Source organism: Pseudorca crassidens, chromosome 10, assembly GCF_039906515.1.
Source record: "Pseudorca crassidens isolate mPseCra1 chromosome 10, mPseCra1.hap1, whole genome shotgun sequence".
NCBI classification, from domain to species: domain Eukaryota; kingdom Metazoa; phylum Chordata; class Mammalia; order Artiodactyla; family Delphinidae; genus Pseudorca; species Pseudorca crassidens.
The window spans coordinates 34,360,415-34,387,329 of NC_090305.1; the positions used below are offsets into that span (position 1 = coordinate 34,360,415).

Genomic DNA, 26,915 nt, shown 5'->3' on the forward strand with positions numbered 1-26,915 from the left:
TCACCCGCTGGCCCACAGGCTTTATAACCAGAGGCCCCTCCCCCAGGCTCTCTCGCTCTGTCTTTTTTTAATTGAGTGACGGCGGGTGCCGGGATGGGGGGAATGGAAAATCTGGCCATCGGTATCCCCTATTTATCAGCAGCAGACAGGAAGCTGGCAGGTGGGGATGGCTTGGCCTGCTCTCCCTCCCCGCACCAGGTCACACATGTATGCATATTCTCTTTGTTCTCACCCTCCCTCACCATGTATCCCTCACCTTTTTTTCCCACCCAGGTCGCCTGGGGAGATCGTGGAAGGGACCTAGGGTGGGTGAGTTTTCGGAGGGAAGCTCTCTCAGAGGTTTAAGCAGGACAAGGCTTGTGTTGAAAGGGGCATTTGCAAAGAGACCCAGGCCAGCTTGGTTGGGGAGACTTGGGTTCAGGGAAAAAGGGTCCTGAGACAGGGGGCGATGAGTAGTGCAAATTGGGAAAGAAACTGTGAGTTGTTACTCAAAGGGAGTGGTTGCTGATTTACCTGTTACGATGCATAAGCAACGTCACGTCGACTGGGCGCCTCCAGAAGTAACACTATTGCCATTTACTAAGCTTAGTTTTGGAAAGAGGCCAGGCAGTGAGTTTAGTGTTTTATATGTGAAATTGGACTTAATGCTCTCAATAGTCCTGGGAGGCAATGTGGATTATCCCATGTTACACATGAGGAAACTAAGATGCACAGAAGGGTTAAGGGCCTTTTTACGGTCATAAGCCCCAAAATGGCAGGGCCAGGATTAAAACCAGGCCTTTTCACTCCTGAGGCCAAATGTCCAACTGCCATGTATGTCCCCTCTCAGTTGGTCCTTTATTCATTTAACAAATATTTATTGAGCATCTACTATATGCTAGGGGCTGTTTCAGGTACTGGGGTATGGCAAAGAACAAAACAAATGAAAATCCTTGCTCTCACAGAGCTTGAGGGGGTTGAATAATATACAGGATAAGTAATATATATGGTCTATTTGGTGGTGCTAAGGAGAAAAGGCAGGGAAGGGGGACAGAGTGACATGTTTTTATAGGGTGGCCAGAGAAGAACTTTGAAGAAGGAAATAATTGAGAAAAGATCTGAAGAAGGTGAAGGAAATAGTCATAAGCTTATCTAAGGGGAAAGTGTTCCAAGGGAGGGGCAAAGCAGGTGCAAAGGTCCTGAGGTGGAAGCTTTCCTGGTGTGTTTGAGGAACAAGTAAGGACATACACATGGCTGGAGAGTCCTAGGAGATGAGGTCAGAGAGATAAACAAAGGTTAAGTAGGCTGGGGCCTTAGGGACTGTTATAAGGACCTTGGCTTTTTCTCTGAGTGAGATAGGAAGCCATTATCTTTGAAAAGATGGGACACATGGTCTGACATATTTCTGTAGGATCACCCAGGCTGCTTTGTTGAGAACAGAGCAAAGGTGAGAAAGAGCAGAAGCAGAAGAACTGGTTTTAAGACTATTGAAACTAATGAGAGTTGACTGTTGCCCCTGGAATAATCCCTGAGCTGGGACAGCATCGGGAGGGGCTGGATGATTTTTGCAGTTGACACGGTGGGTGCTTAGCCGGGGCCATGGGTTTTCGTGTCTGGGGCAGTGCAAACATTCTAGGACATTCTCAGGGCAGCAGAAGTGTGGGTCAGAGTCACCTAGATGCTGAAAATGAGGAACCTAAGAACGCTGGGGACCTGATCTGAACACAGCTCCCAGTGCAGGTGGGTGGTGGGAATGAGAAGGTAGGGGACCCCTTCCATGGTCGGGGTAGAGAATAGGAGTTAGGATGATTTGGAGGATTTGGGGCTCTCCCCTCCGGAGAGTTCTGAGCAGCTTTGCGTCCTATGAGTAAGATGTCCAAGCATTTTGGTTTGCCCAGGATAATCATAGTTTATATCTGTTGTCCAGGCATAATTACTACTGCCTTCCCTTTCACTCCCAAAGTGCCCCAGTATAGGTGAACTATATGGTCACCCTACCTATTAGGCTTATTACTAAAAGCATTCTTATCCAGAAGTTATTTTTTTTAATTCAGTCATTTTTCCAGTGATGTAAAGCACAGGGTAGCCGTAGTAGTGCCTGTGTCCACAAAGAAAGGCAGTGATAACTGATAAATAGCAAACACACATTATTATTATCATCACACAAACATACATGATTTAAATGCAAAGAGTTTACTTTGTTCTTTTTTTTAATCAACATTTATCTAGGGCTCCTACATGCCAGGCACTACTGTAGTAAACACCAAGAATCCAGAGAGGAATAAGGTGCTGCCTCCCCAGGAGCAGCTCCCAGCTTTTATAGCATTTGGGGTCATTCAGGCACTCAGCCTCTCATTATCGCCTTTGGTCCTCATGCCAGTCTCACGCGGGTGTGTATTATTGTGTTCATTTTGCAGGTCAGGGCCCTGCAGCTCAGAAAGGTGATTTGTATAAGATCACACAAAGATTTAAGTCCAGGTCTTCTGAGCCTACCTTCTTATTTCCAGGGCTGCACCCAGCTAGTTCTGATGAATACATCTTTAAAGCATCCCGGTTGCAGCTACAGTGATATGCTTGGATCAACTGAGGAAGAGTAAAATGTCTTGCAGGGAGGAAAGTGGGGAGAAGGGATCCTTTCAGCTCACTGTTCCCTCGTGGGGAAGACTTCCTCCCTGAGGACAGGTTCTTATATTTTGGCTGTAGTGTATACCCTAGATTGGGAGTAAAAAAAAAAAAAAATCCATGTTCATATCCACATCTCAATCCTTGATTCACTGTGTGATCTTGGCCAAATCACTTAGCTTCTCTGGATGGGCCTCAGTGTTCCCACCTGCGATGCAGGCTGAGTTATTGCTCTCTATTCCAGGATGGTAAAGGGATGAAAATGAGGAAGCAGGGCTGGCTCCTGAAGACCTGCAGGGTGGAGATGAACAGTGTGGAAATTTTCTGACTCTGAATGATGTTGGGAGATGGTCCCCAAGCTGGTCCTCTCTGAAGATGTGACCACTTACTCCTACCACATCCATACACTTTTACCTTTGACATTTGGGAGAGTGCCCTGGACGCTCCCTGGACTGATGACTGACAGTTTCCTTTTCCACTGCTCCTTTCCAACCCTCCTTCCCTGGAGGCCCTCTGACTCCCTCTGACTATTTATGGCATCTCTTGGGGGCACAAATTCCTGCCTGGTCCGTGGCTCTCCTTTCCAAGTTAGTCCAGTCTCCCCTGCTGGCCCCAGAGCGCAGTAGCTAATCTGTGGGATCAGGTGGCAGGAGCTGGATTCCTGCGCCTGCAGCTGCCACTATACTCTTTTTAGTGCAGGCATCTCCCCCCCACCGCCCCGTGTTAACACTGCTGGGTATGTTTCTATCAATACACCCCTTTTGCAGAAGAGGAAACTGGGAAATAAGGTATCTATTTATTTCAGTGGGGTCAGTGGAGTGCTGGGATTTGAACCCAAGTCTGTCAGCCTCCGAGTTCCATGCTTTTCCCACTGGGTTATGCTGCCTGGAATTCAATAACATGAGAGCTGACCCGGGCCCAACCCTCCCTGGGGCTTGACGTGGCTCTAAGCAGGTCACGTAAATGAACTCATTTACTCCTCATAAGGATGTTGGAGTAGGTACTATTATTATCCTCATTTTATTGGTGAAGAAATTGAGATCAGAGAGGTTAAGTGACTTGCCCCCAAAGTCACATAGCTAGTGAGAGCAGAGCTTTGTGGTTCCAGAGTGTTAACTCCTTTACCATTGAGTCCCTACTGCTACCAGGACCCCTGAGGCCAGGCTCTCAGGGACGAGGGGCAAGAAGGGGACTAGGGGCAGAAGGAGTTCTTGCAGGGAGATTGGGCTCTGGAAGCAATTAGTATATGAGGGGTGTGTGTGTGTGTGTGTGTGTGTGTGTGTGTAGGGGGTATAGGTATAGAGACACCAGACAGCGGGTGAGTGGGGATGGAAACCCGAAAGGGAATTCTCCCAATCTGCCTCCGTAGGCCCCAGCCCCTCTCTGTGTCTGGGAGGAGATGGCTTAGGCCCAGGGTAGGCTGCGGCCTGCCTCTCCCTGCCCCATTTCCCACGGTCATTTCAGAAAATATTCCAACGTTCTAGGAGGTGGCTGAGAGGAGGAGACAGGGTCAGGCACGGCTATTCCTTGGGTCTCGGCGGGCTGCCGAGTTGCCGTCACGGGGAAGGGGGTAGAGAGGCCGGGGTGGGCTGGTGGGCTGGAGGAAAATAGCGGCCTCACCAGGGGAAGGTTTACATTCTCACTCTGCGAAGGAAGATACCTTGCGAGCCCGTTGACAGAGTGGGTGCTTTATGTGCAGGGACAGCTGGGACCCCAACAATGCGTTGCCCCAGAGACCCAGCCCTGGCGTGCCCGCCCCTCGGTCACTGCCAAGACGAGGTACACAGACAACGGGCCACGGGCACCAGGCACAGCCCTGGCGGGCAGGAGCCTGACCCCGCTAGCAACCGCTCTGTTGACATAAACACAGGGGTGTCCAAGAGCCCTGGCAGGGTGTGGGATGGGGGCCAAGGGCCTCCAGAGTCTGAGGCCAGGAAGGCAGGAGGCTCTAGAGTCACAGGGCCGGCAGGAGTTTCCAGTCTCCTCCTGTGTGGGACATCACGGTTGGCTGGCCATGCAGGACACACCGCCCTGGGGAAAATGGTGACACCTGGGACTTTATTCCTGGTCACCGCACGGTCTTCCATTCCAGTGGCCACTCCTGGCACTGCCTGGCTCCCGCAGCTGGTGCTTTGAGTCTCTGAGGAGAGCGATCTGATAAGAATCATGCCCATTAAGGTGACTAATAGTGTCCCCCTTTGAAAGGGTGTTTGAAGAACCTACTGGGAGAAAGCGATAAACGTAACAATCAACGTTTGAGAGGAGACTTTCAGCCCTTAGAAATGTGTTGGGGTAGGTGAAGGTGGAGGGGGGAGGGGCTTTTCCGGGTGCTCCTCTGAGCAGATCATTTCTGGGCAGGCTGACGGACCTCAGAGGTATAGACACTAGAGGGACAAATGGGGTTGATTAGATACCGCTGAGGCTCCTGGCGTGACAGAGGGCTTCTCTTAACTCCCACGCCAGAAGAGGGGACCTCTGTTATGAAGGGTCCTTGAAATCTAGGTAGGATGGAGGGGCCTCGGTGGACTCTGCTTGAGGATGGAAGTGGCAGGGGTGCCAGATCTGAGTGGATCCCCCCAAAGTCAGGCTTTGTTTGGATGGGTAACTAGTTCGTCACTGACGAGGATCAGCAATAAATCTTTAAAACAAAAGGGTCTTGTGCTTGTTTTCTGGAACAACGGGAAAAGGGATCTCTGGGAAGACTCTGAAACTGGGCTTGGAGTGCAGGGAGACCCCAGGAAATAGAATGGATGGTGGCCACCACAAGGGAAGCAAGACTTTGGAGCCCTGGCCCGGGCCTGACAGTTACGCCTCCACTAGGGCATCACCTCTACCTGCCCGTAGGTAGGAGGGACCAGAGATGCACAGAGAAAACACTTCCTGCACTCTGCCCGCCTCCCAGCCCAGCCGACCGACGTTTATCCACTGGACATACACCTACCGTTCTGCCCCACCTCACCTGCCCCTATGTATCCCCATTCTGCAGACATTGGCAAAAGGAAGAAGAATGAAGGGATCAGGAGAGAAGAGAGGGAACTAGGATACAGTAGAATGAGACATCACACTGCCTCCTGGGGTTGTTTTTTCACCTGGAGCTGCTCCCCGCCTCTCCAGACACTGGTGAAGGCCTTGCCTCTCCCCTACCCACCGAGTGAATCATATTCAGACACCAGGTGCCCACTCAGAGGCAAATGGAAAAACACTGCCCAAGGACACAGAAGCACACACACGTGATTTGGATGGTGGAATCCCGGGACACATCTGGCAAAGAGAGAAGGCAGCTCCGATTCGATTTGGGCACAACTCTAGGTAACAGGAGAGGAGGGGCCGAGGGCAGTGTGTGCTCCAGACCGGGCTCAGAACTGGGAGGCGGGGTAGAGGAAGGGCAAGAGGCCAGGCAGGTGGGGAGGCTGGAGGATTAGAGGCTCCCACTCAGGAACCAAGGAGCTGGGGCTGAGGGGGATTTTAAGGATGACTTTGGGGTCAGAGGTTATGAGTTTAGGGTTGGAGATCCTGCCCTTTCCAGCTGTTTTTGCACAAAGCCAGGAAGCTGGGCCGGGCAGTCATGCTATCCCAGGGCTTGGGACACTGCCCAAATCAAGCTTCCTTCTAGGGCCAATATCCAAAACTAGAGGCATCTGGACCCCTGGACTTGTGGTATCAGCTTGCCCTGCGGAGGTCACAGTCACGTGACAGGCATGGTGCATCCTCTCAGAGGGCCAGTTTAATTTCTAGAATTAGTCGGCAACATGAATAAAATGTGGTAGCAAGTATCTGCAATGCCTACATGAGATGGTGATGGTAATGACAATGACAAATACTTCTGGGTGTAGACTTGTTTAAGTGGAACTAGGATAAGGACCCATGCAGTGTGGCTCCTGAGCCTGTCCTCAATGAGTATTTACAGATTACATTTATAGATTTATATAGATTTTATAGATTTTATAGATTTATAGATTACATTTATAAATTTAAAACAGTTACCTGGATCAATGGAGTTATCAATTTAACTGAAAGCTTTAAAAAATCTGATTGAGGGGAAGTCAAAATCCACGTGAATGTGTAAGAAAAAGAGCCCATCATTTTGTGTGTGTAACACTGGTCAGGCTGGCCCACAGACCTGCCGGGAAAGTCACTTACTCTCCCGGCCCTTAGGAAGTCTGGGAAGTACTTCCGGGGTCTCAGAGCAGGGTGGGTCCCCATTGCAGTGTGAATCAGAACCATGGGTGCTCATTAAACAGGTGGCCTCCCGGGGTCCCCTCCTAGGACAGCTAACATTTATTGAGCACCTCCTCTGTGCCAGACACATTTACTCTTACCCCAAATTCTCTGAGGTCCCCATTTTACAGACGACGAAAATGAAGCACAGTGAAGTAAGTTGTACCCAGTTACCAGTTACTGACAGGGTCAATATCCGAGCCCAAGTCGGTCTGTCTCCAAGGCTGGAACTGCAAACCACCGTACCTTATGGCCCGCATTCCTCAAGTTGATCTGATTCCGTGAGTCTGGAGCCAGGCTGGAGTCCAGGCCATCAACAAGGGCCCCAGGAGATCACTGGGCCGCCCTTTGAGAAGCAACGCCCCACGGCAGCTGTTCTCAATCTGCCCGCACATTAGAACCACCTGAGAAATTTCAACAACTATTAATGCCTTTCCCTCCCCAAGAGAGAGGCTTTTTCAATTGGTCCAGAGTGGGGTGTAGGTGTTGGTGGGGTGCTGGCTAGCATTGTCTTTTAATGGGATCATGTGTTCATTTATTCAATCAACCAATCAACATAGATGTATGAACACCTTCTCTGTGCTGCTCTGGAGCTGGGGACACAGAGGTGGGTGGGACACTGTGTGTGCCCTCCAGGAACGCCGGGGACCGATGTGCCCAGTTGGGCAGAACACACCCTTAGTGGAGGCGGGGAGATTGCAGATTCCTTCTCGCTTGTCCTCGCTTGGTGAGCTCCAGGAACAGCCAGTCTCCTTCTCAAATGATGATGTCCTCTGTCTGTTCCCGCTGTGTGGTCCTTGGTTCCAGACCCAGAACTCAGCTCACAGAACCAAAGGTTGTCAAAGCAAAAAAGGCCCTGAAAGACCATCCATGCCTGGAGCTCTGAGATTTCAGCGAGCAGCTGACTGAAGTGCTGGGAGCTTGTTAAATCTAAAGATGCCTGGAGCCCACCCCTGAAGTTCTGATTCCTAGGTCTCGGGTGAGGCCCGAGGAATACGCATTTTTAATAAGCTCCCAGATGGCTCTGGGACGCCCTCAGCAGTGTTTCTCAAGTGGGTTGCACATGAGGGGTTCCTGGCAGTTTTAAAAACACTGATGCCCAAGCCCCTCCCTAGAGAGTCTGGTTGGTATTTTTAAAAGCTCCTTCCGCAAGGCGCCTGGGTCTTCCAGCTGGCCTTGTTTAAGATTTGGGGAGCCAGCCCCGGGGCAGTCACTTCTTGCCACCATCAGGGCTTTCAGACAAGAGGAGAGGAAAACAGAGGAGGGAAGCGAGGAAAATAAAAAAAGCCAATAAGAAAGTTTAGAAAGAGAAGTAAGAGAGAAGCCTGGACGAGAAGCTCCTTCTGAATTCACCAGCCAGCACCGAGGCTTACATCTCTCCTTTTTCAACATTTTTTCTTATTACGATAATAATTAATTGATGTAAAAAACTAATAGTATGAGTATATGAAAACAAAAATAAAAAAGATCTATAATCTTATCAGAGATAATGACAGAAGGTCTTAATACGACAAATATAATGTATAATATATCATAGAACCATAATATATACTATGATACTGTTATTAGTGAAATTAATATAATATAGTAATTAAAATAAATTAATTAAATAAAATTAATATACTGTAGACTATATAATATTTTATATGTGATACATAATATATATTTATATTTATATATGATACATAATACAAAATATATAATCAATATAATATATAGCTTGACAAGTATAATTGGTATCCTTTTTACTTTATCTACTTTTTGGTTTTGATTTTCTGTAACTTTTCAAAAACACTTTACTTTTCAGGTAATTAAAAATTTAAGTCCTGGGAATTCCCTGGAGGTCTAGTGGTTAGGACTTGCCACTTTCTGTGCCAGGGGCCTAGGGTTCGATCCCTGGTTGGGGAACTAAGATCCCACAAGCCTTGCAGTGTGACCAAAAAAAAAATCTGTTAAAAAAAATCCGAGTCCTAAATTTTGGGGTCAGGTATGTGAGGGCATGTGAGCGGAAATGGTGTGCCCACTCTTCCCACACGTGCGCTCACACCTTCATTCACATGTGCACATGCACACAGATGTACAGACACGTCTATTCCCACCCTGCAGCCCTGGACATCATACACTCAAGTATACATTTCACATCATACCCTCAAAGATAGTTAGGATTTTATTTATTGATACTACTAAATTAATTCTTATTAATACAGAATTTATTATTTTATATTAAGTGTGAAATAAGTTTCCCTCCTTTCCCATGTCTCTGAATCCTAACGGAAAGTGGCACCAGGGGACCCAGGACAGTGGCCACATTGGAGCGAGTCACCTTCAGGAACTCATCAAGCCCTCCCCCCTCCCCCCTCCCCCGTCCCCACCCTAGCTCCACAGCCCTGCCTGAGGTCTCCTCTATCCCCACCCTGGCCCTCTCTCCTCTCCCCTGCCTCAGTCACTCTTCTCCCATGTGGGCTGGGGCTGGTGTTCTGGACAAAGGCTGTCCCTCCACAGGCGATAGGTGATGGAAGAAACCACGGTGAGCCAGGCCAGGTAGGGCAGCAGGAGCAGGGAAGCCAGCTTGTTGATGGGGTGCCAGATCAGTGCCATGCTCACCACCAGCCCGAAGAGCAGCAGCAGGTGCAGCAGGGCCTGGGCAGGGGCAGGGCGGTCAGGCAGGCTGCCCTGGGAACCGGCCCTCGACCTTTCTGCAGCACCCTGGACCTAGCGAGCCAAGTTCCCAGCGCTCTGTGCATGCCACGGAAGCTCAGAGAAGTCTGCCCAACCGTTACCTGCCCACACCTGATTGACCTGCTGTGCTATCAGCTTCTGGGGCCTGGTGGCCTCATCTTCCCCTACCCTATTCCACTGCTGAGCACTGGCGCCTTACCAGACCGGGGGTGTGGGCTGTGAACAAGAGAATCAGGACAGTCCAGCTGATGGCAAGCTGCACAGCATAGAGGCCGAGGGGCAGGGCCAGGGGTCGCCCAAAGCCCCCTCCCAGGTCCTTCCACACAAGGTAGGAGGCATATCTGTGAAGAGATGGTGGCAGAAACGCTCAGAGGAGGGTGTTCTGTGGTAAAAGGAGAAAGCCCTCTGGCTTAGGGCCTTTTGGTTACCAAGAGGGAATCCTTATGGGCTGAAATCGGGGTAAGTGGGTCTAGGCATCATTTGAGGGCCGGGGGTGGAGAGGTGGGGGAAGGGATGGGGATACTGGGAGAGGGTAGAGGAAGAGGGAGGGGTTGGAACCCGAGGCAGGCACAGAGGGGACACCCCAGAAGAGGCAAGATGAGGTACCATCCCTTTAGAGGTCAGTGTACGGCAGCAGTTCAGGGATAGGAGACTTGTTCCCACCCCAGGGCATGAGAAACAGACACTCACCCCGTGATAGAGTAGATGGCTGTCCACACCAGCAACAAGACTCTGTGGGATGGGCACCAGGGCAGCTTTCTCAGGCTGTCACACCAACCAGACATCCAATGATGGGTGAGCAGCCAGACCAGGGTGGGCCCCAGGAGGGGCAGGGCCACAAAGGCGGCCCCTTGAGGCCACATTCTCCTTGAGGAGGTACAGCCTGGGGAGGGAGAGAACACACTGACGGTGGCCTTCTCCTAGTCCTTTCCCCGTGTCTGCCCGTCTGTCTCCTCCTACCTGCCACTCTTCCCTGGCCTGGGCCCCTCATAGGCCTGTCCTGGGCCTCCTCCCTATGATTGACAGGATTAGAAGGGAAAAAAAATGTGGTTATTCTCAGTGTCCGGAGTGACTGCCTACACCATCCTTTCCTGTCAAGTGTCCATGAACATGTCCTGGAGGTGCTGGAGACAGGGAGAACCACCCTGTCTGCCTGTGTGTCTTTCTCTTTATGTTTCATAGAAGCCCCACTGGGTGAGCAAACACCCTTCTCCTCTGAGCCCACACTGCCTTCCCCCTTTTCCACCCTCCATGGACTTCCTTTCTCCACACTGCTTATTTGGCACTGAGAGTGTACTGTCTAGTATTGATAACTGCTTCTCAGTGAAGGACTCCTCTCCCCCAGCGTGTGTCTGGCTCCTGATCTCAGGTCCAGGTAGGCCCGTCTTTTCTGCCTCTCTCAGTGGGTGGCACTTGGCCAGGTACATAGCAGTCCCTCGATGGGGACAGTGTCTCAGACTGAACTCAACCAAGCTGACATAACCAACCTGGAAGAACCACATTTGGAAGGCAGGAGCCAGAGATCCTTGGGGGTCTTTTCTAGTCCAGAACTGGCCTGCCCAACTGCCCCGGGCTTATCTCGCTATACCAGACCAGCAAACCCCAGGGGCCCACCCTGCCCGAGCTCCCGCCCAAATGCAAACTCAGCCGAGTGACACTGTAGATTCCTTTCTCCAAAGTTCTCATCTTCCCCTCAGGAGCTGGGGGAGGTTCCCCCTCCATCCCTCTGCTTCCAGAGGGTCGGGGCCACAAACACAACCACCCAGATTTTTTTGTGGCCTGACTTCTCAAGGAAACCACCGCTTGGTCTTTGATTAAAACACTGCCATACTCATTTGCATGTAGCTTTGCATGTCCTTTGCATGTGGGATGATGCACAGACCCTCCTCCAACCAAGGCCCCCACCCAATACCATGCTTCTCATTTGCCCGTGATATTTCAGCCTCCACCCCATGATTGACAGGATTAGAAGGAAAAAAAATGTGGTTATTCTCAGTGTCCGGAGTGAGTGCCTACTCCATCCTTTCCTGTCAAGGGTCCATGAACATGTCCTGGAGGTTCTGGAGACAGGGAGAACCACCCTGTCTGCCTCTGCGTCTTTCTATTTCTCTTTCTCTGCTTTTCACCGTCCATTTCTTCACCTTCTGCCTTCCTGTGTCTCTATGTCTGTGTTTTCTACTTTTCTACCCAGTGTTGGAGGTCCCCCCGACCCCCTTCCCTTTTTCCTGTCCTCCCCACTCCTGGCGCCCCTTTATTTATTCCCAGGCCTGTGTTCTCCTTACCTCAGGCAGCATACCTCGCAGACGGAGTGCCGGGGATGTAAGATGTGTGGAGGGCAGAGGAGGCTTGGGGATGGGAGGAGGGTGGAAGGGGGCTCCTAGCTGGCCTGCCCTTCTCCAGTGACAAGGGTGGTGACACTGGCTGGGGAGTCCAGGCTGCTGCCTGCATGGCCCGGAAGCGTTCGTCTCAGCAGGGCAGGCCCTGGTCTGCTAGACCCGGCCTCTGGAGAAGTCCCCTTGATAGAACTGTTGAGGTGTCGGTGCTGTGAGACCCGGACCTCTTGCGACGGCTGAGCCCCAGGCTGCCAGGCTACTCATGCCTGTAGTCACTGCATCCCATGAACCAGCTTTGTGTCCGTGGCGGTGGTGGGGACCCTCAGATTTCCCCGGAACTGGGGCTGTAACTGGGGCTGTCCCCAGTGAGGCAAGCACCAGCTTCAGAAATGATCTCATGAGACATGGACACAGCCCCTAGCTATTGTCTGCTAGTTGGCTTGGAGCTGAGCTTGACAGTTGTTTCACAAACCCCTAGAACCTCATGACTCAGGGGAAAAGGCAGCCAACCTCCTGTGTGACTCAGACAGAGCTTTGTCCAGCAAAGTCCAACACGTCTGCTCTTCATTCCTGTCAAAGTCCTGAGCACCTCTTCCTTGCTTGTCCTTTAGACATGAGGTCCTCTCCCCAGGCTGGCTGCTCTCCACCACTCCTTTGCCCCATCTTTCCACGTTGCAGACCTGGGCACCCCTGGGAGGTGTTTATCCCCTCCTCCTGGGGAAGGCAGCCCAGGGGAAGGGGGTGCAGTCCGGGACAAGAGGCTAGAGAATCATTAACTAAGACGAAAGCAGCAGCAGTTACTTATTTTCCATGGTAGACGATCACTTCGGGCCTGGAGGAGTGACCTCCGCTGCAGGAGGCCAGAGCACAGGGACAAGTTACCACTTGCTGAGTAACCATTTCGCGGTGTGCACTTTGTATTTATTAGCTCAGTAATGACCATCATTATCCCTCGCAAAGTAAATATTATTATGTGCATTTGATAGACAAGGGGAGTGAGGCTCAGAGGGGTTGAGAAACTAGCCTATGATTGCACAGCCAGCAGGTGGGTCACTGGTTTCAGTGTTGGCAGTCTGGATTCAAAATGCCTCCCCTTTTCTCTCAGCTGGCCCATTCATTCATTCGAGTCTTTATTGAACACCTACTTTGGATTGGGCTGTACTGAGAGCTAAGGATACAGAGCAAATGGCTGAAAAAACATCCTTCTGCACAGGGAGCTTTCATTCCAGGGGCAGAGTGTCAAAGGAAGGACCAGGCTGGCAAACGGCCTGAAGTTCAACTCTCCCCCAAGTGGCAGCATCCCTGTGGGCAGTGGAAAGGGCACCGGGTAGGGAGCAGATATGGCTGTGCCCCAGTGCCGCCAGCAGCTGTGGGTCATATCTGTGCAGGAAGGATGTAGAACTAGGTATTGTCTAAGCTCCCCGGACAGGCCGCGATGGCATCACCTGGGGGCTTCTAAGATGTAGAACCTTAGGCCCCGCCCCAGACCAACGGGATCAGAACCTGCATTCTAACAAGGTCGCTCAGGCGGTTCGTGCACGTTACAGTTTGAGGAGCCCTGGTTAGGGTTCCTCTTACCTTGTTCCGTTTTAAGTCTCTGGTGGGGGACAGCCACTGACCAGCAGAGGGCACTCTAGAGAGGTCTCACCTGTACCCAGGTTGTCTCCCTCTGTCCCCTCCCTTCCAGACCTAGACTACTAGTCCTAGACCTAGTCCTAGACCTAGTCCACTGACTCCTGCGATCCTCCCTCACCTTGGCTGGACTTTGCCAATAGACAGGGACAGACTCCCCACCCCTCCTTAGGGCAGCTGAGAGGCAGGACTTTGCCGGGAAACGGAAGTGCCAGGTCACTCCTGCCTGGACTCCCCGCCCACCTGCACTTGCCTGCTGGCTTGGCGACGGGGTCTGGCTGACCTCTCTGTTTCTCAGAGAAGGAACTACTGTTCCTGGACAAGCCGGCAGCCTCTGGGAGCACCTACACGGTAATGTGAACACCCTCTGGGGCAGCTGGGGGTGGGGTGAGTGTTGCGATGGGGCCACCTGGGGCTCAGGGGAGGAGCCAGGCCCAGCTGAGCTGGGCCTGGCGGAGTGTGGAGACCCTGTGCTGGAGGAGGAGAGGTGGAAGGGGTTTGGGAGAGGGCCACTGCCCAGTGGGTGTGAGGACCAAGGGGAGGCACTATGGAAATATAAACTATGCTCATGAATGCTGCCCATGACTTAGGTTTGGACGCATGCATCCTGGTACCTTTTATGTACTTCAGTAACTGGAGATCTTTCAAGGAGTAGACACAATAAGAACCAGTGACGTGGGAGAAGGGTTGAGAGTTTCCTTAAAGGATATGAGCAGAGCTTTGCAGCAGGAGCCTGGATCCTTGTGCTGGAGGAGGCAACTCCCTAGGGACAAGTGATGGCAGCATCCTAAAAGACCCTCATCTTGGGGAAGTGCTACCCAGCATGATCAAGGGTCTGGGGCAAGACAAGCCAGAGGCCTGGGTAATAAAGGGTCAGCCATGGGGTTGGGAGGCTTCCGTTGGCATTTACCTAGTTGCTGTGCTAATAGATTTGGGACCCTTCCCCTTCCTGGGGCAAAGGGGAGAATGGAGTGAGGGCCAACGCAGCCTGGAGAGCTGTCAGCCTGGGAGAAGGGGGCTGAGCTGGGGAAGGAGTTAACCTGCTTCTGGCTAGGTAATGAATGGGCCCCTGTGAGAGGCCCTCCAGATTGGAAGGTTGGGCAAGGGAACTCTTCTGGCCACCCAATGGGGTGGAGGGGATTTGGACTCTGGTCTTTGGAAGCCCTGGAAAGGTTGTTGCTGTAGAAATAGGGCAAGCCCCTCCTTTCTTTCCCAATAGGTAGCCCGTCCCCTGCGGCTGGTGCCTTGGTGGGCAGGGGGTGGGGGGAAGCATCACTCGTTGTAGCACCAAGGATGTGCCTTTAGTTCCTTATGTTTATTTTTCCTTGTATTTATTTTTGTTTCTTTCTCTTCCAACTTCATTTCCTCTAGAAGTGGAAATGAAGAGACCCTGGGGAAAAAGAAGGGGCAGGGAGAGAAAGGGAGTGTTTCTGGAAGCTCTTGTCATCTTTGCTCATTCTTCCCTTCTGCTTTCAGTTGCAGCTTAATAATCTACCCTCTGTCCTCCCTGGGGGAGAAAACTTGGTTTCCTTATCTGGGAAATGGAGATAAAAATAAAAGCTAGCTCATAAAGTTGCTGTGAGGATCAAATGAGCTAGGCCACGCAGAGCGCTTTAACGCACTGGCTCAGCAAATCTCCGTGAACGTTAGCTATTATTACTACAGTTATAATTCCAATTGTCTTTACTATGGAAGGACCGAAAGGATTGGATGGGACGTAAAGGGAAGTCTGCGGCTCCGACCCCCATCCCCACCAGATTCAGGCGTCACCGGCTCACTTACTTCACTTGTGTCCCCAGCCAGGGGCACGGTCTGCAGGGTTGCATGCTAAGGCCAAGGGAGCAATGCCACGCCTTCCCTTCTCATCTACATTTTCAATGAGGACATGGGGGAAACAGATCCCGCCTCAGTGCTCCATCCTGACGATACAGAGGAGCTGTGACCCCTGTTGGGGATTGGCGGGGGAGATGGGAAGGGGGCTTAGGTTTCATGGGTCCTGAGAAGGAAGGAAGAAGTTGGGCAAGGAAGGACCAAGGGGTGTGGGGCAAAGCCTCAGCTCCTGGTGGGTGGCATAAGTGAAGGGATGATTCACTAGTGCAGATCCTAGTGAATCAACCATGGGAACCCTGGGGACTTTGAAGGAGGATATGGTGTCTCACAGAACTCAGCCTCGGAGTAAATGAACCCCATGCCCTCAGAAGCTCCGTGAGAGCCGAATAAGACATCATTGTTGGCAGGACTGAACTTCCCACAGTTCCTGGTCCACAGCTGGTGCTCAGAAATTGTTCATTTGAGTGGGAAAGCCACACGTGACAGCATATGGTCAAGAGTTACTTAGGGGCTTCCCTGGTGGTGCAGTGGTTGAGAGTCCGCCTGCCGATGCAGGGAACATGGGTTCGTGCCCCGGTCCGGGAAGATCCCACATGCCGCGGAGCGGCTGGGCCCGTGAGCCATGGCCGCTGAGCCTGCGCGTCCGGAGCCTGTGCTCCGCAACGGGAGAGGCCACAACAGTGAGAGGCCTGCGTACCGCAAAAAAAAAAAAAAAAGAGTTACTTAGTATGGTGGGAGGCAGCAGTGAGAGATTTCAGAGGGCGAGACTGTCAAGGGCTGGTGAATGGGGGCCGGGAAGGTGGGTGGCAGTTACTCCTGAGCAGGAGGGGTCCAGGCAGGTAGATGAGGCAGGTGAGGAGAGCATGAAACAGAGAACAGCAGGACCAAAGGCCAGAGGCTAGAATTAATGAGCTGTGAGGAGCCTGTTCTTGCCGGAGGGTGGGGAGGTTGGAAGTTAAGGGAGGAAGAGGGAAAGTAGGAGGGGGAGGCAGTGGATCCCAGAGGGCCTGGGGAAGAGCTGACATCTTCACGGGAAAGTTGCTGGAAGGCCCCAGTCTGATGCTGGGAACCGGGTGAGCCTCACTGGAGGCCCCCACCTTTGGTTTTCTTTCTCTTTTTGCTTCCACTTTTAACTTTTGTTACTCTTGTATTTCACATATCCCTGTGAACTACGCTCCAACTTTTCTGGCAAAAGGAGGGGCATAAATAAACAAACATATTTGGACAGGGTTTTATCATCTACAGAATGATTTCCACATGATCTCATGCCATCTTCACCATCACTCTGAGAGGCTGGGTTTTTTTTTTTTTTTCACTTTTATTCGTTTTTAAAAAGAATTACAAAGTTAATATACAGACACGCTTGGTGGGGGGATTCAAAGAGTACAGAAAAAAGAGTTTAAGAAAATAGAATGTCCTCTTTCACACCTTCCAGTCCCCTAATTTTTCATCTTTCAGTAATGACCAATGGCAATAGTTTGGGGTGTGTCCTCCCAGACCTGCACGTCCAAGGCAGGAATCACTAGTACACGTGGCTACTGAGTCCTTGAAGTAAAGAGAATCCCAATTGCGATGTGCTGTGAGTGTAAAATACACATGGATTTCGAAGACTTAGTAAGAAAACAGAATGTGAAATATCCCAGTAATTTTATATTGATTACCTGTTGACATGATAATATTTTGAATATATTGGGTAACATAAAATATATTATCAAAATGAATTTCTCCTGTTTCTTTTTACTTTTTTTTTTTTTTTTTTTGCGGTACGCAGGCCTCTCACTGTTGCGGCCTCTCCCGCGGAGCACAGGCTCCGGACGCTCAGGCTCAGCGGCCATGGCTCACGGGCCCAGCCGCTCCGCGGCATTTGGGATCTTCCCGGACCGGGGCACGAACCCATGTCCCCTGCATCGGCAGGCAGATTCTCAACCACTGCGCCACCAGGGAAGCTCTTCTTTTTACTTTTTTAATGTGGCCCCTAGAAAGTTTAAAAAGAAAGCCATATCTGTGGCTCACGTTATAGTTTTATTACAGAGCACTGCTCCAGACCTTTCTCTATCATTGACATCTATACACCCATAAATAGGTAGCTACAGCTGTATATAGTCTTGTTGTTTACATTAATGAGATCAGAGGATCTCTAGCTGTTTGTGACTTGTTTTTCTACTTTAAGATTTTCCTATGTCAGCCCATGTAGATCAAGGGAGCTGTTTTGACAGATGAGGAAACTGAAGCACATTAAACAATAGGACAAACTCACTCAGGCAGTGACCAAGGTGACTCACATTCTCTAACTCCAAACCCAAGCTCTTTCTGTCTCATGAGAGAGAAATTTGATGTACTAGGTCATGGGTAGCCTGGCACTTTCTTAAGGAAGGGAGAGAGGAAGAGAAATTACTAAAGAAATTAATTTCTTTAATTTCTGTTAAAGAAATTGATCTGACCGAGGTGCATGGGTGCACTGGGATGAAGACAATTTGATCCCTCATTGCAGCCGCTTAGAAGTCAAGTCTTAGCCTCCACGACCTTGAAAAGGCTTACCTGACACTGACCTCCTTTTCCCCCAGGCCCTTGGCCTCGGCTGGCACAGGGGTGCAGGGGAACTGGCAGCATCAAGTGACCAGGCGGATGTGCTCCTATGAGGGTTCCTTCCAACTCGCCCAGTTCCTACTGCTGGTGGGGGTTCCAGTGGCAAGTGCTGTCCTTCTGGCCCAGTGCCTTCAATGGCGCTGCCCCCGCCGGCTGCTGGGCGCCTGCTGGAAGCTGGAAAGCCAAGAGGAGCCAGCGTCCCATCCCACTCCCCTACCTGAAAGTGAGTCCTCCGGGGAGGCACCCCCGGCCTCGCTGCAGGAGATGGCCGCCTTCTACCAGGAACTGCACACACCCACCCAAGGCCAGACTGTCATCCGACAGCTGATGCACAAGCTGTTGGTGTTTTCGGCTCGAGAGGTGGACCACCGCGGTGGCTGCCTGATGCTCCAGGATACGGGCATTTCCCTGCTCATCCCGCCAGGTAACGGCACCCGGCTTCCTTCTTAGTGTACAGTTGTTCACATTGCCCATTGGACAAGGGCACCAACTCCAAGGGAGCACCATTCAGAGACATCTTCATAATTTTGAAAATTGCTTCTATGTTTAGTATGACGTTTTTGACTCCAAAGATGGATACATTACATATTTTTTATGACAGTTTTGTGGCAGGTGGAGGTAAAGGGCCTTGTTTTAGTGAACAGTGTGTTATGACGATTCTCCCATAAAGGGAAGTAAAATGTCTGGAGGAAGAGCACCTTTTGCAAATTCACACAAGGCCCTGAGTGAGCTGGCAGCAGCCCTTGGAGGAGGGGGCGACTTGCTCAGGGTCACGTCCCAAGTCAGTCACAGTCACCTTGTTCTCCTTCCGCACTGCCTCTCCACGTGCCCTGCTGCACGCCCGCTCCTGGGCTCCCGCCCCACCTCCCCTCCCACTCTGGCCTGGCCTCCTCTGCCGCAGGGCTGTGCCTGCCTGCTGGGCCCATCTCAGCTCTCCCCCTCCCCAGGTGCTGTGTCTGTGGGCCGCCAGGAGCGGGTGGCACTGATCCTGGTGTGGGATCTGTCAGACGCCCCGTCGCTGTCCCGAGCCCAGGGGCTGGTGAGCCCCGTGGTGGCGTGTGGTCCCCATGGGGCCTCCTTCCTGAAGCCCTGCACCCTCACCTTCAAGCACTGTGCCCAGCAGCCCAGTCAGGCCTGTACCTACAGCAGCAACACGACCCTGCTGGATGCCAAGGCCTGGAAGCCGCTGGGGCGGCCGGGAGACCACATCTCCCGGGATGAATGTCGCATCCACCTCTCCCACTTCAGGTAGGCACCAGCCCGTCAGCCTGTACTTCCTGCCCCCTTTCTCTGTCTGCCTGACCCTCACCTCTCAGTAGGGGACTGCCCCTTTATCTGTTCAAGAAGGCCTGCAAACCCCGTGTCCCCCTGTCCTTCCCCAGTCCCTCTGTCCTGGTGCCTGTGGCAGCTTATCTTGCTCCAACCCCATCCAGGACCATGTGTCCCACCGTGGTCCCTCTGCCTGTCTAGGTCTGGCCCAACCCTGGTCCTGTGTCTAGATGGGGCCTGTCCCATCTCCACCTCTGTCTCTAAAATTGTCTGTCTCTTCCCTGTGCCCCAGTTCAGGACTGTCCCCAAGCTGTCTAGGGCACTTTGCCCCTCCAGTTCTCTGAGACTCTAGCCTATGGCACGCCTGTCCTTAGCTATGTCTCTCTAGGGTCTTAGGTCCCTCTGCCTCCCAGTCTCCTTGCCACCCACTGACCAGAGCAGGGCGATGCAGGGTGGCCCTGAGCCCAGCGTCCTTCTTTCCCACGCTGGCTCTTCTCCGGACCCAGTGACAGTCGCTGTGCCATGACTCACGTTCCTTCCCCCTAGCTCACCCCTCCGCCCCAGTTCTTCCCTACATGCCCTGGAATGTTCTCCTCACCTGGGAGCCCACACAGAGGCCCCTGGTGCGGTGGGAGCCCGGGGGAAGGTGGGCTGGTCTCCCAGCCTCCCTTGCCCCACTGTGCACGGTCCCTGCCACCGTCTCTCCCCGCAGCCTCTACACCTGTGTGCTGGAGGCAGCTGTGCACCGGGAAGCCCGGAAATGGCTGCAGCTGGCCGTGTTCTGCTCGCCGCTGGCCGCCGGGCAGTCTCACCTGCAGCTGCGCGTCTACTTCCTCAACAACACGCCCTGTGCCCTGCGGTGGGCTGTGACCAATGAGCAGCCGCACGGCGGGCGCCTGCGTGGGCCCTGCCAGCTCTTCGACTTCACCGGGGCCCGAGGGGACCAGTACCTGAAACTCAAATACATCTCCGAGGGTGAGGGGGACAGGGCCAGGCATGGCGCGTCGGGGAGCCCGTTGGAGGGAAGGGTCTGCGCCTCCCCTGTGGTGGAAACCTGGGGCGTTGAGTTTCTTTTTGAGATTCCTGGGCAGGCAGCAGCTTCAAGGGGGCCCTCTGGCTCTTGCTGCTGCCTCTTGGAGACCCCGGCTTTCCCACTTCCTCCCTCTGCTGCCCACGGAGCCCCGGTCCTTCCGTGGGAGGCCAGCCGAGTCAGGTGGGTGGTGAGAGGAGAGGCGTTGCACTAGCAGGGGCAGGGAGAGAGCGAGGGGCTTCTCTTGTCCCACCTGGATGGGGCTGGTGTCGGAGGGGGAGGCCCAGTCTTCTCTTCCCTCGTTCGTTTGTGGGTCGGCTGCGGGAATTGACAGGGTGGCTAAGGGTGTTTGTGGGGTGTCGGACAGGGGCGCATGCGTGGCTGCATCTGGGCTAATGGATGGGAGGGAGGGGGGTGAAGGGGAGGGTGGAGAGGTGGGGGGAGGAGTCTGTTTGCCGGTAGAAGTAGGACCGCTCCCAGGGTCCCCACCCAGGCTCTGGGGTCTCCCATCCACTTGAGTCACCCTCCTGCCTTTGCTCCCTCCCCATCCCTCCCCTCAGCGCCCTGCACAGTGCCTGCCACAGGGTGACCTCCTTAAGCCCTTGTGGAAGTCTCCCCTCTTGAGGCCCTCTGTCTCTCTGCCCCCTCCCCAGGTTGGGAGAACGTGGACGACAGCAGTTGCCAGCTGGTTCCCCATCTGCACATCTGGCATGGAAAGTGCCCCTTCCGCTCCTTCTGCTTCCGGAGAAAAGCAGGTAGCCCAGGAGCCCCGTGTCTACCTCCTGCCCTCTCCTCTCCCCTCCTGGTCACCCTGGAGCCCTACAGCTCCTCATTCGGCCATGCCTGCAGACCCTCTCTAAAGGTTAGGGGCCGCAGCAGATCTCTGCAGAGAGAAAGATGGGGGGCTACGCAGCTGCTTCAGATTTCCAAAGCCTTACATTGGAGTCCCTTTTGCTCTCCTGCTGTCTTCTCCTGGGCCTTTTCCTCTCTCACCTGCTACGTCTCCTCTTTGTAGCCAATGAGAACAAGGACTGCTCAGCACTGACCAATGAGATCATTGTCACCATGCACACCTTCCAGGATGTGAGTTGGAGCTGAGGGGCAGAGGAAGGGCAGGCCCTGGGGGAGTCCTGGGCAAAGTGGGCGAGGGTCTGGGGCCTAGGAAGTATGGCTCTAATCACATAACCAAGCAGGTGAGGAGGGCATTCTTCCAGGGGCAGGGACTGCCTGGCCTCCAAGTTACCCTCCGTCTTTGACTCTCCTGTCTATCCCTGGATGAATCTAGCAGGCGGGTAAAAGAACCAAACCCTACATGAACCCTTTCTTCCAACCTGGAGGAACTTGGGCATCAAAGAGAAGTGGTTTCTTTCTGGACAGATTGTCTACATCTGAGAGATGGTGCTGTGTATCTTCAGGTGGAGAGTGACCCAGGAAGGGGGCCTTGAGTAGGTGGGATGGGAGTCAGAGCTCCCACTCTCCCGAGGGAAGACATGAAGAAATCAGGATTGGAGAGTCTTTGGGGAACCATGTGGCATCTTACTGGAGAGTAGGCAGATACCCTTAGGGGTATCACTTGGGGAGGAGGAACCAAGGAGAGGAGGAATGGAGGAAGGGGGCATGTATGCCCAAGTTCAGTGTCTTTATTATTAGATGACCTCCCCTGCCCTTGACCCCACCCAGGACTTCTCCTGGTGTCTTAGGGTGTACCTTGTTTGGTCTTCATGTCCCAGGTCCCAAAGAGCTCTGAGCAAACTTAAGGCTGAAGGCTGTGAGGTTGGGGAAGCAGAGGGTAGAGGGTGTTGATTGGGGTGGGACTGTGTCTCCTGGTTAAGTGTCTCCGGTGACAGGCTGAAGGAGAGACACGAGGCATGGAGATGGGTGCCCCAGCTTCTTGTTCAGAGGGGTGTCCCATGATCCCTAAGTGTGTTCCCTGCCCCTCTGTTGGCTCAGGGCTTGGAGACCAAGTACATGGAAATCCTCAGATTCCAGGCATCGGAGGAAGAATCCTGGACAGCGCCACCAGCTGTGACCCAGCCACCCCCATGCAACAGGTGAGGTGGTGGTTGCTTGAGCTGCTGCCCGGGGCATGTTTGGGATTCCTGCCCCTGGGCTTGCAGGGCAAGCATGGCATTGAGGTGTCTGTGGAACCAGGCTGGGTCTCTTGATCCTCGCCTCCAAGGCCACCCTTTCCCCCTGCCTCAGGCTGCCCCCAGAGCTCTTCGAGCGGCTGCAGATGTTGTTGGAGCCAAACAGCATCACTGGCAATGACTGGCGACGACTGGCCTCCCACCTGGGGCTCTGTGGTATGAAAATCCGGTAAGAGGGATGAGGTGTGCACAGGTGGGTGGGGGAGGGTGGACTGGGATGGGTGTTCTCAGGCCCCTTGGAGACTGGACCATTCACAAGAGTGACTTCAAAGTCAGGGAGCGGCTACTCCCCACCCTATTTCTCAGAACAGGGTTGATTTCATTGACAATGATCTCATTGGTTTGGGCCGAGCAGTCCTCGTTCTCATGGCTACAAAGAGGAGAGGAAACGGCAGGTGAGAGAGGAAGAGGCCAGGGGAGAGGAGCAGGGGAAGTGAAAGGGACTCCACAGGAAGGCTTTGGACATCTTTCTATTTTATCACTGTTCTTGGTACCTAGAATGATGCCTGGCTCATGGCTGGTGTTCAATACATAAATATTGGTTCAATAAATATTCAAAAATGGATCAGTTGACATGTAAGTCATTGGTACATACTGAGTGCTTGACATGCTGTGCCCTGAGGGGCAGAACGGCGGACTATAGGATAATGTGTATAAAGCATGTAGCTGAGTGCCTAGCACTAGTGGGGACAGCGCAGCCATGGTCTCAAGAGAGATCAGTAAACCAGTTCTGAGCTAAGCCTCAGCGCCCGGAGGATGACGGGTGGTCAGGGAAGACTTCGCCCAGGAGATGGGACTAGAGCTGGATCTGGAAAATAGGGTAGACTTTAAAATCACCTTCTAAGTCCTGGAAAAACTATGCTAAGCATTGGGACACAGGATGAATGAGACATGGTCCCAGAACCAAGGAGGTCACCCTCTAGTAAGGGATACAGAGAGCTTAAAAAAAATCAAGGCAAGTGCTCCTTTGACCTTACTGTATGTATCCCATATTGCATAGCAAGTTGAAAACAGAGACACGAAATGGCTGAAGCAAGAATAATGAAGACTTATGTCAATTACAGTTGACCCCTGAACAATGTGGGAGTTAGAGGTGTGACCCTCCATGCAGTCGAAAATCGTAGTATAACTTATAGTCGGCCCTCCATATCCACGGTTGTGCCTCCACAGATTCAACCAACCAGGGACCATGTAGCAGTGTAGTATTTACTGTTGAAAAACTCTACATATAAGTGGACCCACATAGTTCAAAGTGGTGTTGTTCAAGGGTCAACTATATATCTCAATTAAATAAAAAAGAATAATAAAGACTTGTGGGAGCTATGACCAGAAATCTGAACTGAGGGATGCAGAATGGTCTCCTCCACCTGGGAGGTGGGAAGGAGGGCTTCAGAAACAGGTGCTGGGGAAGTAGGGGATCCACCTTCCTGTTTTGGGGGAGGAGCAGAGGAGGTGGTGGGTCTGGTGTGTTTAAGGTGAGAAGGAAGCTGCGCGATGGGAGCAGAGAGAAGAGGTCAGAAAAAACAGGGCAAGGCCAAGTGGTGGGTAAGCCAGAAAGTCAGGGGAGGGGGCTTGGTTAGTAGGTGAAAGAGACTCTGGAAGGTTTTTGAGCAGGGGAGGGTCCTGCCTGGGAGCAACTGTTTCCTTAGTGGTGGGCAGGATGGGGCCTGGGATGGGGGGAAGGGGAGAGTGTGTTTGGGCGGGGGGTGGGGGGTTGAGAAGGCAAACACAGAACATCAGAGCTGGAAGCGAGCTTAGAGGTCCTCTCTCTCACCCAAGCCCTCGTGTAAGAAGAGCAAACTGAGGCCTAGAGGGGAGTAGGCTTTGAGCCAGGGCTATCTCCGATTTCAAGTCCTGGGCCCTCCCACCATCCCAGAGTGTCCTGGAAGGCACTTAAGAGCAGGATGAGGACCAGAGCTGGGGGAGGGGGTGGATCTCCCTGCAGAGCCCCTCCTCCCCCTCACCTCCTCCCCGCACGCTCCCGGCCAGGTTCCTGTCCTGCCAGCGCAGCCCCGCGGCAGCCATCCTGGAGCTGTTTGAGGAGCAGAACGGCAGCCTACAGGAGCTGCACTACCTCATGACCACCATGGAGCGGCTGGACTGCGCCTCCGTCATCCAGAACTACCTGAAGGGGACGCAGAGCGGCAGCCCACCCCGGGTCTGCTGGGTCGCCCAGGAGAACCAGGGCCTGGAGCTGGATGAGAAGCTCTGAGAGCCCCGCTATGGGGCAGGGTGGAGCTCTGTCTACCGGGATGTACCCCTACACCTAGGAAGAAAACAGCTGCAGTTCCTGGCTGTGCCCACCGACCTCATCAGGACCCTTGGACGGTGCCTGGGGCCACCGCGAGTCCAGACGCCTCCTCGGGTCAGGACCACCCTTTCGACCCGCGTCATCCTGCGTGCAGATCCCTTCCTGGCCGGCAGGGGGCGCAGGAGCCCAGGAGATGGCCCCAGCGTGGCCAGCCTCCGGGAAGCTATTTAATAGACCAATGGACTGTTAGGCTGCCCTGTTGGCACTCCTTGGGGACTGGTTAGTCCACAAGTATTCACTGAGCACTTAGTGATACCTGGCACTGGACTGGGTATCATGGGGACTCCTGGAATATATGAGGTCGGGTTTGGAGCCTTGTGGAAACCACAGTTCTCCTGTGGGAACCAAGATGCCCTCGTAGGAGCTGAGGACAAACGCTAAACCAGCAGCACGTGCCCTGTGGTTAGGGGATGTGGATGTGGTATGAATTGCACCTGCATTAGGAGTTAGGAAGGGAGGGAGCTGAGTACGGGCTGGAGCGGTGAGAAACCATCATGGAGGATGTAGGAGAAATGATTTACAGAGAGTGAGATCTTAAGGTGGGGGAAGGCGGGGATGTGACTGGACTTACAGTAGGAGCCCGGTGAGCATGGGGTGCTGAGTCATCAAGGAGCCCAGCGTGCTGGGTGTGAGGTGAGAGCAGGACAGGGGTTCAAGGCCAGATCTAAAGATGGACAGTCATAGCTGGCTGTCCACCTGTCTCCTTTGACTTCCTTTGTCTCTTTATCCTCCCATCCTTGCCTTGTCTTCCTCTCTCTGTGCCATTATCTCTGTCATAAAACATCAAAGCTGAAAAGAAACTTCAAGATTATTATTGTTGTCTAACCTTTTAATCTCTTTATCTTGAACTGTGTGAGTTTTAAGTCTCTCTGACTTCATTTTGCTGTCGCTGGCCCCTGCAGTGGCTCCATCCCTGAATCTGTCTCTCTTTTAGATGAGATGTCTTAGCATCTTTTTGTCTTAGCATCTTTTTGTCTCTGCCTACTTGCTGTACCTGCCCTTGTGTGTTTCTTTCTTTCTCTGAACTCCTCAGTCATTTCCCTCAGGTAAGGTCTCTAAGCCACGGTTAAGTATCAAAGGCTGTTGAAAGGCACCGGCCTCCCCTAGGCATGGATGGGCGGGGTTTTACCCCATGAGTCAAGATCCACTTTAGGGTCAGGAAGTAGAGGATAGGGATTAAAGAACGTCCCATTCAGTCAACTCTTTATTCAGCACCTACTGCCTGTTAGACGCTGTATAGAAGATAAATCAGTAGGCTGGGTCCTGAAAAGAGAACAAAGGATTTGACTCAATTTAAGCAAGCCTTTTGTTTGCAAACAGGTGTTGTTAATTTTTTCAAGGGCAGACAAATGATCTCTCTGGCAACACTAACAATTTCTTCTGTATTTAATTAAAAATATTGAAGCTTTTTCTATGATGGACAACATTGTATAATAAAATATGAAAACTGCCTTTCTTTGTTACTAGCTGTATTTTGCTCAGACGGATACATTTGAATGTGGGTATGAATGGTTTTATGTGGTAAAATTGTACCGATGGGGGCCGGCTGGAGAGAAGCATTTTGTAGATTGTGCTTCCAGCGTGGTAAATCAGGGAGGTTCTCTTCCCTTTCTGTTAGAAGCAGGCCTTCAGGGTGGGGCCCTCTCACCCTCCCCTCTTCCCCTAACCCCATCCATTCTCTGTTAGTCCTCCCACCGCATCGGGGGCTGCCAGTCCCTCCAGGCTGGTACCTTGGCCTTCTCCCTCTTCATTTGACTCAAGATTGAACTACTAAGAGCATCATTCTCCCCTGGAGTCTGGTACAGTTTTCCCCTTTTCTCCTATTGTCTCTTCCTTGCTTTCCATGCCAGCGAGAGTCATCTTTATTTTGTGTTACTCCCTACCCTGGAACAAATCACTTTAAGAGTTTCAAGTCTTTTGGAATTGTAAGTAAAAGCCATGGAGGAGGGACTTCCCTGGTGGCGCAGTGGTTAAGAATCTGCCTGCCCACGTAGGGGACATGAGTTCGATCCCCGGTCTGGGAAGATCCCACATGCCGCGGAGCAACTAGCCTGTGCGCCACAACTACTGAGCCCGCATGCCACAACTTCTGAAGCCCGTGCGCCTAGAGCCCGTGCTCTGCAACAAGAGAAGCCACCGCAGTGAGAAAACTGCGCACCGCAACGAAGAGTAGCCCCTGCTCGCTGCAACTAGAGAAAGCCCGCACGCAGCAGCGAAGACCCAACGCGGCCAAAAAAAGCCATGGAGGAAGGGGGGTTCTAGGATGGGAGGGACTACCT

The 26,915-nt window shown here is 52.6% G+C and overlaps 2 protein-coding genes across 2 annotated transcripts; one reads left to right on the forward strand and one right to left on the reverse strand.

Annotated features, from left to right (window-relative positions):
- Positions 1-8,973: 8,973 nt before the first annotated feature.
- TSPO2 (translocator protein 2) lies at positions 8,974-12,277 on the reverse strand. The gene is made up of 4 exons (XM_067755833.1): positions 11,781-12,277; positions 10,189-10,381; positions 9,698-9,839; positions 8,974-9,459 (listed from the first exon to the last, which is right to left on the reverse strand). The coding sequence occupies exons 2-4, from the start codon at positions 10,359-10,361 to the stop codon at positions 9,259-9,261; spliced, it is 516 nt and encodes a 171-aa protein (XP_067611934.1). The 5' UTR covers positions 10,362-10,381; positions 11,781-12,277; the 3' UTR covers positions 8,974-9,258.
- Positions 12,278-17,918: 5,641 nt separating this feature from the next.
- Positions 17,919-24,537, forward strand: UNC5CL (unc-5 family C-terminal like). Its single transcript, XM_067755835.1, has 8 exons — positions 17,919-18,303; positions 18,827-19,127; positions 19,861-20,123; positions 20,832-20,933; positions 21,194-21,261; positions 22,129-22,229; positions 22,381-22,494; positions 24,315-24,537. The coding sequence occupies exons 1-8, from the start codon at positions 17,919-17,921 to the stop codon at positions 24,535-24,537; spliced, it is 1,557 nt and encodes a 518-aa protein (XP_067611936.1).
- The last annotated feature ends 2,378 nt before the right edge of the window (positions 24,538-26,915 follow it).